This window comes from Hemitrygon akajei, chromosome 18 (assembly GCF_048418815.1).
Source record: "Hemitrygon akajei chromosome 18, sHemAka1.3, whole genome shotgun sequence".
NCBI lineage: Eukaryota > Metazoa > Chordata > Chondrichthyes > Myliobatiformes > Dasyatidae > Hemitrygon > Hemitrygon akajei.
The window spans coordinates 50,483,551-50,498,186 of NC_133141.1; the positions used below are offsets into that span (position 1 = coordinate 50,483,551).

General features: G+C 39.4%; 1 protein-coding gene across 2 annotated transcripts in view; it reads right to left on the reverse strand.

Annotated features, from left to right (window-relative positions):
* LOC140741451 (pyruvate dehydrogenase (acetyl-transferring) kinase isozyme 2, mitochondrial-like) overlaps positions 1–14,306 on the reverse strand; it is a 31,068-nt gene extending 16,762 nt beyond the window's left edge. The window contains exons 1-5 of one of the 2 annotated variants that reach the window (XM_073071661.1): positions 14,003–14,306; positions 8,882–9,023; positions 1,102–1,173; positions 319–503; positions 57–146 (exon numbers count right to left, since the gene is read on the reverse strand). In XM_073071661.1, coding sequence (XP_072927762.1) covers positions 57–146; positions 319–503; positions 1,102–1,173; positions 8,882–9,023; positions 14,003–14,120 — 607 coding nt within the window. In that variant the 5' untranslated portion in view covers positions 14,121–14,306. Of the gene's footprint in view, positions 1–56; positions 147–318; positions 504–1,101; positions 1,174–8,881; positions 9,024–13,870; positions 13,963–14,002 lie in introns of those variants that run through there. The other variant, XM_073071662.1, reaches the window with a different exon arrangement.
* Between the last annotated feature and the right edge of the window lie 330 nt (positions 14,307–14,636).

Consider the following 14,636-nt stretch of genomic DNA (forward strand, 5'->3'; position numbering starts at 1 on the left):
ACTTTAACTTTAAAAAAAGTGAAATTCCCTAATTAAGGAAAAACAAAATCACTTACCTCTAACAACACCACCAACTTCACAGTCAGGATCAATACTACCTATATGCTTTGGGTGTGCTGGATTTGTTGTGCCACCAAAAATTAATGCTGAAGGAAAGGAAGTACATATTTATCTGACACAAATAGGTTCAGTTAAAACACATGAATATGTCAAAACAAGATAAATTTACATGTCCAACACAGTTCACTGTTCAGTACTATTACAAATCTATGAAGTAGCTCTATAAAGCATGGGCCTCTTGAAATTGATAACACTTACTATGTTGATTGATGAGCATTCGAATAGAAATCCGGCTCATGTAAAATCGATCTAGAAAGTACTGTATATTCTGACTGGTGACACTGTCTTCATAAAATGATTCTTTGTATTCAATCACACCTTGGGCCATAGTTGGAACAACTTCATTGTGCCTATTCCTGATTGTAATTAGTGTATCTGTGAAACTAAGAATACACATATAATGTAAAAACCACACCCTCAAACACTGTTCTTTTACATCAAATCAGACCTTATTACAGTATATGCAGGAATTCTTTGGAAGCCACCTTAGTTACTATAATGTACCTAGATACTTGCCCAAAATTTTGGCAGTATTTTATTTCCAAATCACATATGCAATAATTTGATGCTGAAATTCAGAAAGAATGAATAGGTGGCAATATACTGCAGTAGATTATCCTAGTAATGAAGATGGTCAAAATTGGATTCCTACAATTAACAACTCACATCCATGTTGGGGAATTTTGAATTTTAATACATTATGTTTCAATACGATTCAATAAAATTAGTACAAACTTAACCTGTTATTCACATTTTTACATACAATATTTAAGAATGTTATCTCCAGCCAAAGAGCAAAATTAACAATTACAGCTTTTAATTTCACAATCCAAGTCCACACATATCCAAAAGCTTTAAAAAAAAAACAAAGCCCCAATAAACCTCATACCTAGTAAAGGGTGAATAGCTGAATATTTTGATGAAAAACAATAAGCAATGACTATAAACACAACTTAAAGTATTATTTAAATAAAAACCCACCTTGATAAAACACTATGATCATCAGGGTTCTGATTATAAAACTCAAGAATATCCGAGAGACTTTGAACATACCTATATGAAAAAAAGGCATGATTAGAATAATTTGCAACATAAAATAGACTTTTCTATTGGATTCCAACACAAAACATGTTGACCAGGTGAATATACATACACAAAAGTTCAAATTGATATGTGATCTTCTGGTTGTTAAATTCTGGGGAGATGGTGTAAGGGAGAAATTACACATGACTGGAGGTTGACTTTTAATGGAGTAGCAAAATTAAATCTATCCATACTATTTCTGTAGCACAAATACATAGTTGATGTTAAAATTAAACAGCTCCAAATTATTGGAGGTTGGCCAAGCATCGACAACAGTGAGTTTTTACTTCAAACATTCACAGGTAATTTGTTGAAAATATTACAAACTCTTTAAATGTCAATGGAAGCAACTTCAGCAATAGTGCTAGATTGTAATTGAATGATGGGTTAAATCCAGTCTTTTTCCAAATTTGACAATTGCTTCATAAACTCTCATCATATGTGCTTTGATAGAAAAAGACAAAGGTCTTCTAAATTCTAAAGTTTATAATCACATTTTTTTTTTAAATAGGACAGCACGCCAGCCATACTTAAATAAATGCTTTTAAGGTGCCTGGCAATAAATCACCATTATTGCCAACTTCACAGGGCCCAAAGGGCTCAAAATGAAGAGGTTCAATGTCAAATGGAAACTTGCAGTGCCTGGCAGAATTAATTTTCTCCAATACAAACAAATCAGTGTTGAAAAATTCAGGTGGAGTAACTGCAAGAGCACAAGAATAGGATAGACTGTACTGATAGGCGAGGTACTACTTTTCTTTTTATCTTTACCTCAGTGAATAAAATCCCCATTTAATCACTTCTGCAGTAACGATAATGATCTCCAATTCCAACATTTGACTATTGGAACATGAATATAGTTACTTTGAAAAAAAAAACAATCTTGGTTGAATTCAGATTCTGTTTCCACAATAAAGATGCTCAGCTCCTGAACCAAAACAACTCTCATTGAATGGTTAAAATCACCCATAACAAATATGCACCAGTTATTCCCCATAAATAATAATCCTCAGTGTTGTCTGAAGGTATATAGAAACTGACTGGCTTTGGAAACTAAGACTAATTGCTAGGCTATAAAGGGAGTAGAGTGTTATTACTTGATTGCCTGGACACTAACCCCAAACAGGATCAATGCCTACAACAAGTGTACAATGCACAGTACAAACAGCATGCACTTTTGGTTCACCTAATTAAGACAACTTTTCAGCAAATAATCTGCCAGGTCAGCATGCATGAGACACTGAAACTGGAAACAATTGCATAGCAAAAGGACATGCTAATCAATGCCTTTGCAAGTACCATGTACCACATTTCCCAAGTGGAAAAATGTCAAATTTAATGGAGAACATTTTTGAGATTATATTTCCATGCAAGGACTGAGATCTTTTGGTCTTTAGTAAAAAGTGCCTTTTTTGCGCAAGCAATTCTGTAACACAGTGGCTGCAAACAATCCAAAAGAAATCCTTATCAATAATTTTAAAGATCACAAATGATAGTTTTAGGTACCCTTAACACTGCAAATGAGTAAATTTTTATATTATGTTTGACAAGATCTAGAATGACTCAACATCCCACCCAAGATATGGAAATAATATACACATGCAGATATAACATACAAAGACAGATATAATAATGGATGCTCAAAGATACACATCTCATTAAAAAGACAGGTAGGTGAACAGTGTGTTAGGTGGTAAATAATCAAATCAAACCCCTAGCAAGAAGTGATGTAAGATCAGCAGACTACAAGGGTAAAAAGTCTCTGATGGGAGCTATACAGACCTCTAAATGTGGGGTACAAATCACACCAGAAGACAGAAAAAGCATGCAAGAAAGGCAATCCAATGGAAATCATTGGGACTTCATTATGCAGGTAGACTGGGAAAAAATCAGGTTCGCATTTGATGCCGAAAGAATTTGTAGAAGGCTTTTCAGAGGAGTTTGTGGAACAAGGGAAAAGGGATTTTGGATTTGGTGTTGCACAATGAACTGGATTTGATTAGGGAGCTTAAGGATAAGGAATCCTTAAGAGATAGTGAATATAACATGATAGGATTCACCTTGCAGTTTGCGAGGAAGAGGCTGAAATTACAAGGATCGATCTTACAGTTGAGTAATGGTAACAATAGAGGCTTGAGAGAAGAGCTGGCCAAGCAGGGAGCAGCAAAGGCAGGTGTGTCTGGGAATAATTTAAAAGATGCATGATAATTTGTAAAGGGGGTTCTTCTTTTTCTTTGTTACTGCGTATGTTAATCAAAATGGCTTCTTTGTTTTGTTAAAAGTAGGACTGCTTCTTCGATGCAAGAGAGTGCTGGAAGCTTGTTTGAGTTAAAATTTACTGATAACGAGAATTGTATTCCTTTGTTAACCAATTGGGATTAACGTTGTTCTTTCTTCTGAGTCTGTAAGCTATTGTTGGAGGGCTTTTGGGGAGATCGGCGCGAGGGGGTGAGAGAGAGAGGAAGCGATGCTGTAAACTGGGTGAGGAACGAACCCCAAGCGGGCGTCCAAGGTCAGGAGGTACCCCGAAGAGAGGAGACGAAGATAGATGTGCTTGGTTGACCACTTTGGGTGGTCCTGAGCTGCGAGTCGAGGAGTTCAGAGGGGATCGACTGGTGGCCAGAAGACTTCAGTAATTGAGCTCCAACGGTTGTGCACGAAGTGGTTTGGACTTCGATAAGTTTGGGACCTTTTCTTTATTTTCTTTTCCTTCATATATACTGTATGATTATTAATCATTTAGTTATAGTAATCTTTATAAATTGTCATCATTTAATCGCATATGGTGTAACTGTCTCTCTCCCCTACCAAATAAAAGTCATGTCCTCATGACTATTAAATAACTCGCCACCCTTCCTGCCAACACACCCTAACCCAAGCACAAACAGTGACATTTGCTCCCCACACAGTAAACCTCACACCCTGTTCCTCAGGCGCTACATAGGCCGATTTATCTGGGAGTTCCCTAACCCGCTGAGCCCTCCGTACCCCCTCACCTAACCCCTTCAGGCTCGGACACAACTGGGGATACCTCGGGCCCGCTACCAACTCCTCTCTCAACCTCTCACTCATGCCCCCGACTGCACACAGCTAACCCTCCCCACTACACCTGACTCAGTGGGAGAAGGGCCAAAGGTCTCTTCCTCAATCGAGGGAAAGTCTGCAAAAGGCAGCATGTACCACACATCCAGCACATCATCCTTCGAATCCGTATTCTTCCTCATTTCTGCGATCGGTAGCTGCTGTTTGATCTTCTCCAAACGGAAACACGTGGCCTGCACTGCTCTTGCAGTCTCTTCAGCCTCCTGCAATTGAGATATCAGCTTCTTCTCTGGCCCCTGTAACTCTCGCCACAGGCTCAGCAGTTCTGACTCATGCGTCCCGGCCATCTCAATCTGGGACGCAGTTACTCCAACAGCTTCTTCCACCCTGACCTGAAAAGCAGCAGTTAAAGATTGGTCAGCCTCCAGTTCAGTATTCACTGCAGTTATCTCCAGATTTTTCTTCCTCATGACTTCTTCCAGATCAACTTTCAGGCTTTGCACTTCATTTGAACTGTCGATGGTCATTTTCAGGTTCCCTTCAAGCTTCCGCTTCCCTCTTCCGAGATTTGTCCGCAATTTCTTCACCTCCGCAAACTCCCCTCTCCAGGCTCTCAGTTTGCTGTTGCCCTCAGTCAGACAACTTCCTTCGTTTTCTCCAACTTGTAAGTTTTCCCACTGGTTCCAGATCACTCTCTCCAGTCTCTCCATCTTCATTTCAAACTTGATTCCGTAGAAACAGTCACTCACGAGCTGCGACCTTCGTCAGCCCTGGCACGTGTCCAGAAAACACTTTAACCCTGTAGTTCTCAGCCGCTCCTGCAACAACCTCACTTCATATTCTCCCAAGGCAAAGCCAAATACCAGGAGATCATCCACATACACCAAAACTCCAAACACCTCCACATCCCCCATGGTCTTCCACATGCCCCACGGGAAGTCTGCAAGGGCTCCGGATATGCCCTGTGGCATCTTTTCGGACCAATAGAATCCTAGGGAACTTATAACGGCCATCTTCTCCTTGTCAGCCCCACTCATTGGGATCTGGCAACATCCACTCCTCAGATCCAGCACCTTAAACCACTTCGCACCACTCAGACAGGCCATTGCCTCTTCGGCCCTCAGGGCCATATTCTGGTCACTGATGGTGCGCCTCTTCAGCGCAATATAATCTACACACACGCTGCCTATGTCTCCCACGGCTGTAGGGGCCAGTCGACGCAATCTCTCTCTCACTGAGGTGTCTTTATCATAAAGAAGGATGAGGCAACAGTGGTTGATAAGGGAAGCCAAAAACAGCATAGAAGCAAAAGGAAGGGCATACAATATTGCAAAAATTAGCATGAAGCTAGAGGATTGGGAAGCTTTTATAAAGCAAGAGAATGCAACTATAAATGCAATTGGGGAAAAAAGATAAAATATGGAGGTAAGCTAACTAATAATGTAAAAGAGGGTACCATTTTTTCCCAAAATATATTGTAAATGAGAGGCAAGGGTTGACATTAAACCACTGGAAAAGAACACGAGAGAAGTAGTGATAGGGAACAAAGAAACAGCAGATAAACTGAATTAAGTATTTTGCATCAGTCTTCACTGTGGAAAACACCATCAACATGCCAGAAATTGAGGGTAGGGGGCAAAGATGAGTGTAGTCTTTATTAATGAGGTGGTGGTGCTTGAGAAGCTGAAAGGTCTGAAGTCACCTGACCAGATGGACTATAACCTCGGGTATTGGAAGAAGTAGCTGAAGAGATTGTCAGGACGTTTGTAGTGATCGCCCAAGAATCACTAGAGTCAGGAATGTTTCCAGAGGACTGGAAAAATTGCAAAATGTCACTCTTTTTTATTTAAAGAAAAGAGTGAAGCAAAAATTAGAAAATTATAGACTGGTTAGCTTGACTTCAGTGGCTGGTAAGATTTTAAGAGTTCATTATTAAGGATGAGGTCTTAGGTACTTGGAAACACATGATAAAATAGTCCAAAGTCACCATGATTTCCTAAAGGACATCTTGTCTGACAAATCTTTTGGAATTATCTGGAAGAAGGCAGATGGAATATAGTGTAAGGAAGTGTATGGCCATGCACTTTGGTAGAAGGAATAAAGGTGTAGACTACTTTCTAAATGGGGAGCTAAATCAGAAACTGGAAGTGCAAAATGACTAAGAAGTCCTGGTGCAGGGTTCCCTGAAGGTCAACTTGCAGGTTGTCAGTAGTAAAGACGGTAAATGCAATTTTAGCATTCATTTTGAGGACTAGAATATAAAAGCAAGGATGTAATGTGAGGTTTTATAAGGCATTAGTGAGACTACGTTTGGGGTATTGTGAGCAGTTTTTGAAGGCAGGAGAATGGAGTTGAGCAGGATAATAAATCAGCCATGACAGAATAGTGAAACAGACTCAATAGGCTAAATGGCCAAATTCTACTCCTATGGCTTATAGTTTTCTGGAAAAGAAAGGACAAAAGGGCGCTTTTTCTGGTTGGCTGCTGGTGCTCAGGGGTTCAGTGTTAAATCTGCTACTTTTCACATTATATATTAATGATCTGGAGGATAGAACTGATAGCACTGTGGCCAAACTTGCTGATAATACAAATGAGTAGATGGGCAGGTCGTGCTGAGGAAGCAGGGAGTCTGCATAAAGACTTGGATAGAATGGAAGAATGGACAAAGAAACAGCAGATGCGAGTACAGCATAGGGAAGTGTATAGTCATGCACTTCGGTAAACAAAATAAAGGCATAGACTGTTTTGTAAATAGGGAGATAATTCAGAAATTGGAGGTGCACAGGAACTTGGGAGTCCTATTACAGGACTTCTAAAGGTTAACTTACAGGTCGAGTCAGTAGTAAGGAAGACAATGTTGGCATTCATTTCAAGACTAGATTATAATGGGGAGGCTTTTTAAAGCATTGGTCAGACCATATTTTCAGTATTATGAGTGGTTTTGAGCTCCTCATCTACAAAAGGATGTGGTGATATTGGACAGTATCTAGAGATGTTTTATGAGGATGATCCCAGAGATAATGGAGTTAATATATGAACAGCATTTGATGGCTCTGAGCAATACTCATTGGAGTTTCAAAAGACTGGGGGGGCAGGTGGGGAGATCTCATCGAAACCTACCAAATATTGAAAGGCCTGGATAGAGAGGAAGTGGAGAGGATATTTCCAGTAGTGGGAGTGTCCAGGACCAGAGAGCGCAACCTTAGAATAAAAAGATGTTCCTTCACAACAGAGATGAAGAAGAATTTCTTTAGCCGCATGGTGGTGAATCTGTGGAATTCATTGCAATAGACAGCTGTGGAGAACAAACCATTGAACATACTTCAAGTGAAAGGTTCTTGATTAGCAAGGGCATCAAAAGTAATGGGGAAGAGGCAGGAGAGTGGTGTTGAGAAGGAAAATAAATCAACCACGATTGAATGACCTAGTTCTGCTCCTATGCTTTATTGTGTTATGATCCAAGTAGAATTTAAAATTCTTCCTTGTGCAGTGCATGCCATTAGAATACTTGATGCAAATATTGAACATCCAAGAGAAAAAAAGCACAAAAAGAGAAATATATAGATGTTCAGACAGAACAGCTCCATTTATTCAAAGCACTTTAATGTAGTTTCAAGCTACATAACCTAGCCTCCTATAAAGAACAAATGCCAAAAACATTCTAAAGAGTCTCATGGTTCTACACAAGTATTTTCAAACTACCACCACAAGGTAATTTCAGAAAATAAAGATCAGAGACGAGAAATAACTTTCACTGCTGTAGTGAGTTCCCTATGAACACACTTCTTGCTTGGTCTTGCTTTATTTAAAATGGAAGTAGCACTTCCTAGTGCTACTTCGATACTAAAACAAAATTTTATCATTCACAATGGGTGCCACGGTAGCGTAGCAGTTAGTGTGACGCTATTACAGCTTGAGGTATTGGAGTTCAATCCTGGTGCTGTTCCGTAAGAAGTCTGTACGTCCTCCCGGTGGAATGCATGGGTTTTCCCCGGGTGCACTACTTTCCTCCCACAGTCCAAAGACGTACCGATTGGTAGGTTAATTACCCATTGCAAAATTGTCCCATGATTAGGCCAGGGTTAAACCAGGGGATGCTGGGCAGCACGGCTTGAAGGGCCAGAAGGGCCTACTCCGTGCTGTATCACTAAATAAATAAATCAACTAAGATATATACTGGTGGGAAGATGTTAAACATAATCTATTGAAATTTGGTAATAAAAGATGTTTGTTTTATGCACTGTATTAGAAAATAAAAGTTGTTTTAAACTGGATTTTACAATCAAAGGAATACGATATACGCAAAAAAGACGTGCACACTGACTTGTGTGGGGGGGGGGGGGAGGGGCGGAGCACCAAAGTAGGATAAAGTTCACGCAAGAACTTACACAACTCCAGCTGTGTAATTTAAGCATTAGCAACAAATAACCAGATGGCTAGTATAACCAGTCATATTCTCATGCACAGAAAGTAAGCATTTTTTAAAAATTTGGATAGAAAACACAGCAGTAACATACAGTAATTTTATCATACCCCATTCAAATTGTGCTACTTTTAAGAAGCCACACACGAGACGCATTCTTGTTCAGAAGTGGGCCATTCCTTGTTGTGCATGAACTCCTGTGTGGCTACTCACCAGCTTTGAACTAACTGAACGGAAGGTGTGCCAAGTAGCCGATCTGGGAGAAGGTTGATTTCCTTCATAATATTAGACAGTCTCACAGGCAGCTCTTGCCTCAGAAACATAAAGGATGTCTTCTCACAGGCATTTGTTGAGCCTAAATAAATAAGAATGCAACACTGAACTTAAATGCTAGGTATCAATATCTTCTACTCAATTGCCTCTCCTTAAAGTATGAGAATTAAACTGCATAATTCCATGTTGCTGGAAGACTTTTAGTGACATTTTACGCATGTGAATCTAAGCAGGACAAAAAAATTACCACTATCCTCAAAATATGTTCAATCACAGACTTGAGACAGTGTTATATAATACCATGGAATTGCATAGCATTTGCTGTTTTTACTTCATGAAGATAATTTTGATTCCAGCATTAGTTCTTTAATAGAACCCATTTTGTGTCATCACACGCAGAAATACCAGTAAGTGGTTTGAATTTTGTAATTATGCACATTAAATTCTAGCCATGATTTCTAAAAGTAAGGCATGTGCCCCATATGGGTATTTCTTTATCTTTATTCAGTCTGTTCTGAGTTTACCTTGTTGAAAACTATCAACATAGAGTATTGGAAATCAGAACTACACGGGATTTTGCCAAGATGTTCTCAATTCCCAGGATGGAATCTGAAAAGGTCACTGGTGGATAGAACTGAAAAAGACTTCAAGTAATGCATAAGCATGCATACTTCATTTTATATACAACCATATTTTGCTTCCTGGCAAAAGATATACAACGAGATAAAATTAGAAACATTCACAAGATCATACGTCTTTAGTGACTGTGGCTACTGTAACAACATGAAAAGTTACATTGATTCTTGGCTAATCTGATAAACTAAGGGTCACTTAACTTGACAACTGAACTTTCAATCTGAACAAATACGATCACATGGAATAGTTTCTGCAGGCGAGTGACAAATACTGTGAACTGATAACACTGGGTTTAATTCCAGACATTTTGCATAGACAGATAAATCAAGTATAGCTTGAGCAATTCAACTAGAGGTCCAGAAGCTCCAAACCACAAGGGTGAATTGATTAATATTAAAAGGCCCACCTAATGCTCCTAGTTTTCATGACAATCAATGGCATGGGTTTACATATATTTTACACACAAAAAAAACAGTAAGTATTTTGTAGTGTCCTAGAGAAAAAGATAATGTCCACTAGAACAAAAGGAAAGTAAATTGAGGCAAATAATTCCAATTAAACCTAGATCTAATTTGGTGATAAAATAGGCTCCTGTTTCATGCATTGTATTACATACATTATATACAAAGTGTTTGAACAGGATTTTACAGGCAAGTCAAGATTTAGTAACTTATTATTACTGATTAAGTCATATTCTGAGGAAATAACAATCATTTCATCACTAGAGGATTACCCAGACTAAGTGATGTATATTCATATCATAATTTATTATGAAAATTTTGTCTACTAAACTATTTCTGTCTACATCTTAATCCCCTTTCTATCAGCCACATTTTCAAGCTATATATAGAGAGCACCCTATCATTTGGAAACCACTGATTTTTAAAAGGTGATTTATTTGCAGCTCCATGGCTAGAACATATATTGTCCATCTTAAAATGTCTTCAAATGCAATTTGGTGACCCACAATGATGGCCTGGAGTCACATACAAGTCAAAACAGGTAAAGGTAAGCAGATTTTCTTCCCTAAAGGCCATAATTGAATTAGATGTATGTTTATAACAATCCAATGGTTTATTAAATATCATACTAATACTGGCCTTTCACTTCTAGATTTATTTAGCAACCAAATTTAAACTCCTCAATTACTATAGTGTGATTCAAATTTGTATCAAAAGGCAAATCTCCAGATACAACTCCAGTTATTTGCTAGCTAGACCAGAATTACACCAATGTCACAGCTGCAGTTTCTACTTTGCCTAACAAGAGGGTCCATATATTTATTTATTTTTTTTTACCTTTGAGTCAAATTAACTACTCCCATCACTATAAGCAATACTATAGGATGAAGATAGTGTCAATGCACAGAAAATCAAGAACACCTCATGTAACATGACAATCTACACAATCAGATCTTTTCATCATATAAATGAAGCCTAACTGAATGGTTAAATTGCAAACTGGAGAAATAACTATTTAACATTTCAAAAGGAAAATGGATAAATGATCAAAGAGGAAAAACATTAAGAATTATGTTGAGATGAGGGCAGGGTGAATTGGATAGCCTCTTCAAGGAGCCAACACAGGCACGATAGGCTGAATAGACTCCTTTCCCAACTGAATCATTCATTGTAAGCTTACCACACCAATTCAGAAATGTGATCAAATTTCTCCAGTTTTGCATCAAATGGTTTCCTCTCATTACTATTTGCCTTGTTCATGTTAAGTGTGATTGTTGTCCCAACAAGAATACATAGCGCCTTGAAAGTAGTAAAACCTCTTCAAGCATTCGAGAGAAGTGTGGCCAAACAAAAATTAAAGCTGAACCACAAAGGAAAGAGATTCTTAAGAAAGGCAAAAGAAGGGCAGCAGCAGAGAGATGAATAGACAGATGGGACAACCCAAGGCCCCGGAAGCAACACTGACAATGCTGAGATAATCACATTTGAAGATCCTCATATAGCTGGAGAAACTCAATTTCAAAAGGAAATTACAAAATTGGAGCCACAGAGGATTTAGAAAAGCTGGTGAACATTAAAACTGAACTGTGGCTTTACCAGGTGACAATGAGCCCAAGTATGATTGCAGAATAAGATTTGTTGCAAGTTAGGGCAGGAGACAGAGTTTTGGACACCCAAGTTTATATAGAAAAGGAATTCAACCAATACTGTGTTGCAGTGATCAAGAGTAAAGATAACAAAGACATGGTTGAAGACTTTAATAGATCCAAACTGATTATTCCTAGAAGGCGTGAGCAGGCAAAATGATTAACGGTGAAAGGGAAATGAGTTCTATAAGTATTGCAATGAAAGATCTGGTAGATTTTATGCAGACAAGTCTGAAGTGTTGCGCTATAGGAGGACAAACCAGGGTAAGACTTACATAGTGAATGTTAGGGCACAAGGGAGTGTGGTAGAAGAAAGGGATCTGGGAATACAGATCCAAAATTCCCTGAAAGTGACATCACAGGTAGATAGGATCATAAAGAAACCTTTTAGCACGTTAGCCTTCATAAATCAGGGCACTGAGTACAAGAGTTGGAATGTTATATTGGTACAACACATTGATGATGAGAAATCTGGAGGATAGCATGTAGTTCTGGTCACCTACCTACAGGAAAGATGTCAATAAGCTTGAAAGAGTACAGACAAAATTTACAAGGACATTGCTGGGACTTTAGGACTTGAGCTTATAGGGAAAGGTTTAATAGACTTGATTCCCTACAATGCAGGAGAATGAGGGAAGATCTTGTCGAAGTATACAAAATTATGAGGGGGTATAAAGAGGGTAAATGCAAACAGGCTTTTTCCACTAAGGTTGGTGAGACTAGATCTAGAGCTCATGAGCTCAGATCTAGTATCTGAGGGGAAACTTTGTCACTCATATGGTGGTGCGAGTCTGGATTGAGCTGCCAGCAGAGGTAGTAGATGCAGGTTCAATTATATTGGTTAAGTTTGGATAACTACGTGGGTTTGGAGGTATGTGGTCTAGGTGCAGGTTGATGGGACTAGGCAGAAGATCAGGTCAGCATGGACTAGATGGGCTAAAGGGTCTGTTTCTATGCTGTAGTACTCAATATAGGTTAGTGTATTGTCTCTTAGTTCCAGAGAATCAGATTTGATAGTAATCTTTGATACTATTGTGTGAAGTTTGCATGCTCTCCCTGTGACAGTGCAAGATTTCTCCAGAGTACTCTGGAGAAATTCCTCCTACACCTCAAACATCAATAGGTCACTGTAAACTGCCCTCAGTATAAATGAGCAGTAGGCGAATCCTCGATTGTATGAAAGAATAGGTTATAGAAAGTGAGGGGTTGCTCCAACAGCAAGCCTGGACTCAATGGAATAAATGCTCTCCATGTATGCAATAAGAAAATGTAGAAATATTCTGAAAATGTTACTTACGTACATTGCCTATTGACAAACACTAGCATAAAATAAGCAAAATTCGTGAGCTTTTTGCGCCAAAGTGCGCTACTTTTCAGCAAATTCCAGGCTAAGCGAGACTGTTAAGGAACTCTTACTGCAGCTCAATTCCTACAGTCTAATGTAGTGACGGCATTTCTTACAAGATACCTGTTGTTAAAAAACTGACAGCTGTGCATTGCTAGCACACAACCGATACAAAACGAATCGAATGTTGTTTGCAAGGCCTCAGATCACGAATATCACTGTTTCAGTAGGCACGGTGCGAAGAGCCGAAATATCCCTTTCTTGACTAAGGTTCTAAAATTCTACAAAAATCATTCGAAATAAAGACCATTCTTACATGTCAGGCTATCAACCGACGAGTTAATAAAGAGACGGTCCGAAGTGAAGAACAATAAGTGAATATACCAAAACTTACAGATTTTGGAAATATGAAATAAAAATAAAATGCTCGAAATATTCAACAGATTTGGCAGCAGGTGTGTAAGAGAGAAACTAAGCTAACGTCGAAGTGCCATCGGCATTTTGAACTACTGAGCGTTTGTAGCATTTTCTGTTTCTATCATTGGGATCAAATTTGGAAAGAAACGCAAAAACAAACTCGACAAGAAACTGAGTACTGAGAGAGAGAGAGTAAGCACACTTCCTTAATTATACACTGTCTACCACTTGATCAAATAAACAAGTTCATTACAATAACACAGGATGTGGTTTTAATAAAGGGACAAGGACATCGCTTCACTGTGGCCCTGACAAAGGTCACATTGCCTGCAAACTTCCCACTCCTCTCTACAGGTCGAGTTGATTTTACCTGCACTTCAATGCGACGGTGCAAACCATGGTGCATGGACATAATTCCACTTACCCTCACCACCCAGTAGGGCCTCCCTTGCAGCGCCCAAAGAACGGAAGGGGTGCTGTCACCCCCACCCCGCCCCCCGAGCCGCCTGGGGGCCCCGACTGCAAGCACCAACACTTCACTCGCTCGCTCACTCACCGAAATCCAAGAACTGTTTAATGGACAGCGGTGAGGGAGAAAACTTAGAGAAATGGTCGATCTGCTTAGGCACGTTTGACAAGGCCGCGTTCTTCATGAGGAACCGAACGAACTTCATCCCGCTACCAGCTGCACCGAACGCCGCCTATTTGAAATGAAAACACTACAACCGCTGCCGCCCGAACCCGCAGTCTGCACAGCAACCTGGCCGCATGTCAGCCAATCGCCAATCTCCCTGCACCGCGAGTCTGCAGCGTCACGGCGCCGAGCCGTCAATGTCTCACGAATTGTTCTAGTGCTGTTGTTGACATTGTGGGCCATTGAAAAATACCCACCAGCTGAACTCTGAGAACTTGGCAGCAAAGGCTGTTTGTGCACACGGAACATAAGCTAGTTATTTTTTTAAGGAGTCCTTGTAAAATAGGAGTTTGCATTAATGGAATGTGGAAATCGGAAACAGAGGTGCAGCAAATTTAACCGACGTCTTAAATAATATAATTATTCCCATGTGTAAATATTAGAACAAAGCTGAGCTAAAATGATTGAAATGAATTGTCTATTGGCAACATATTATCAGCAGAGCTCTCCATGGTTATTGACACCTGAGCCTTCCCTGTTTATGTCATGTAGTTTG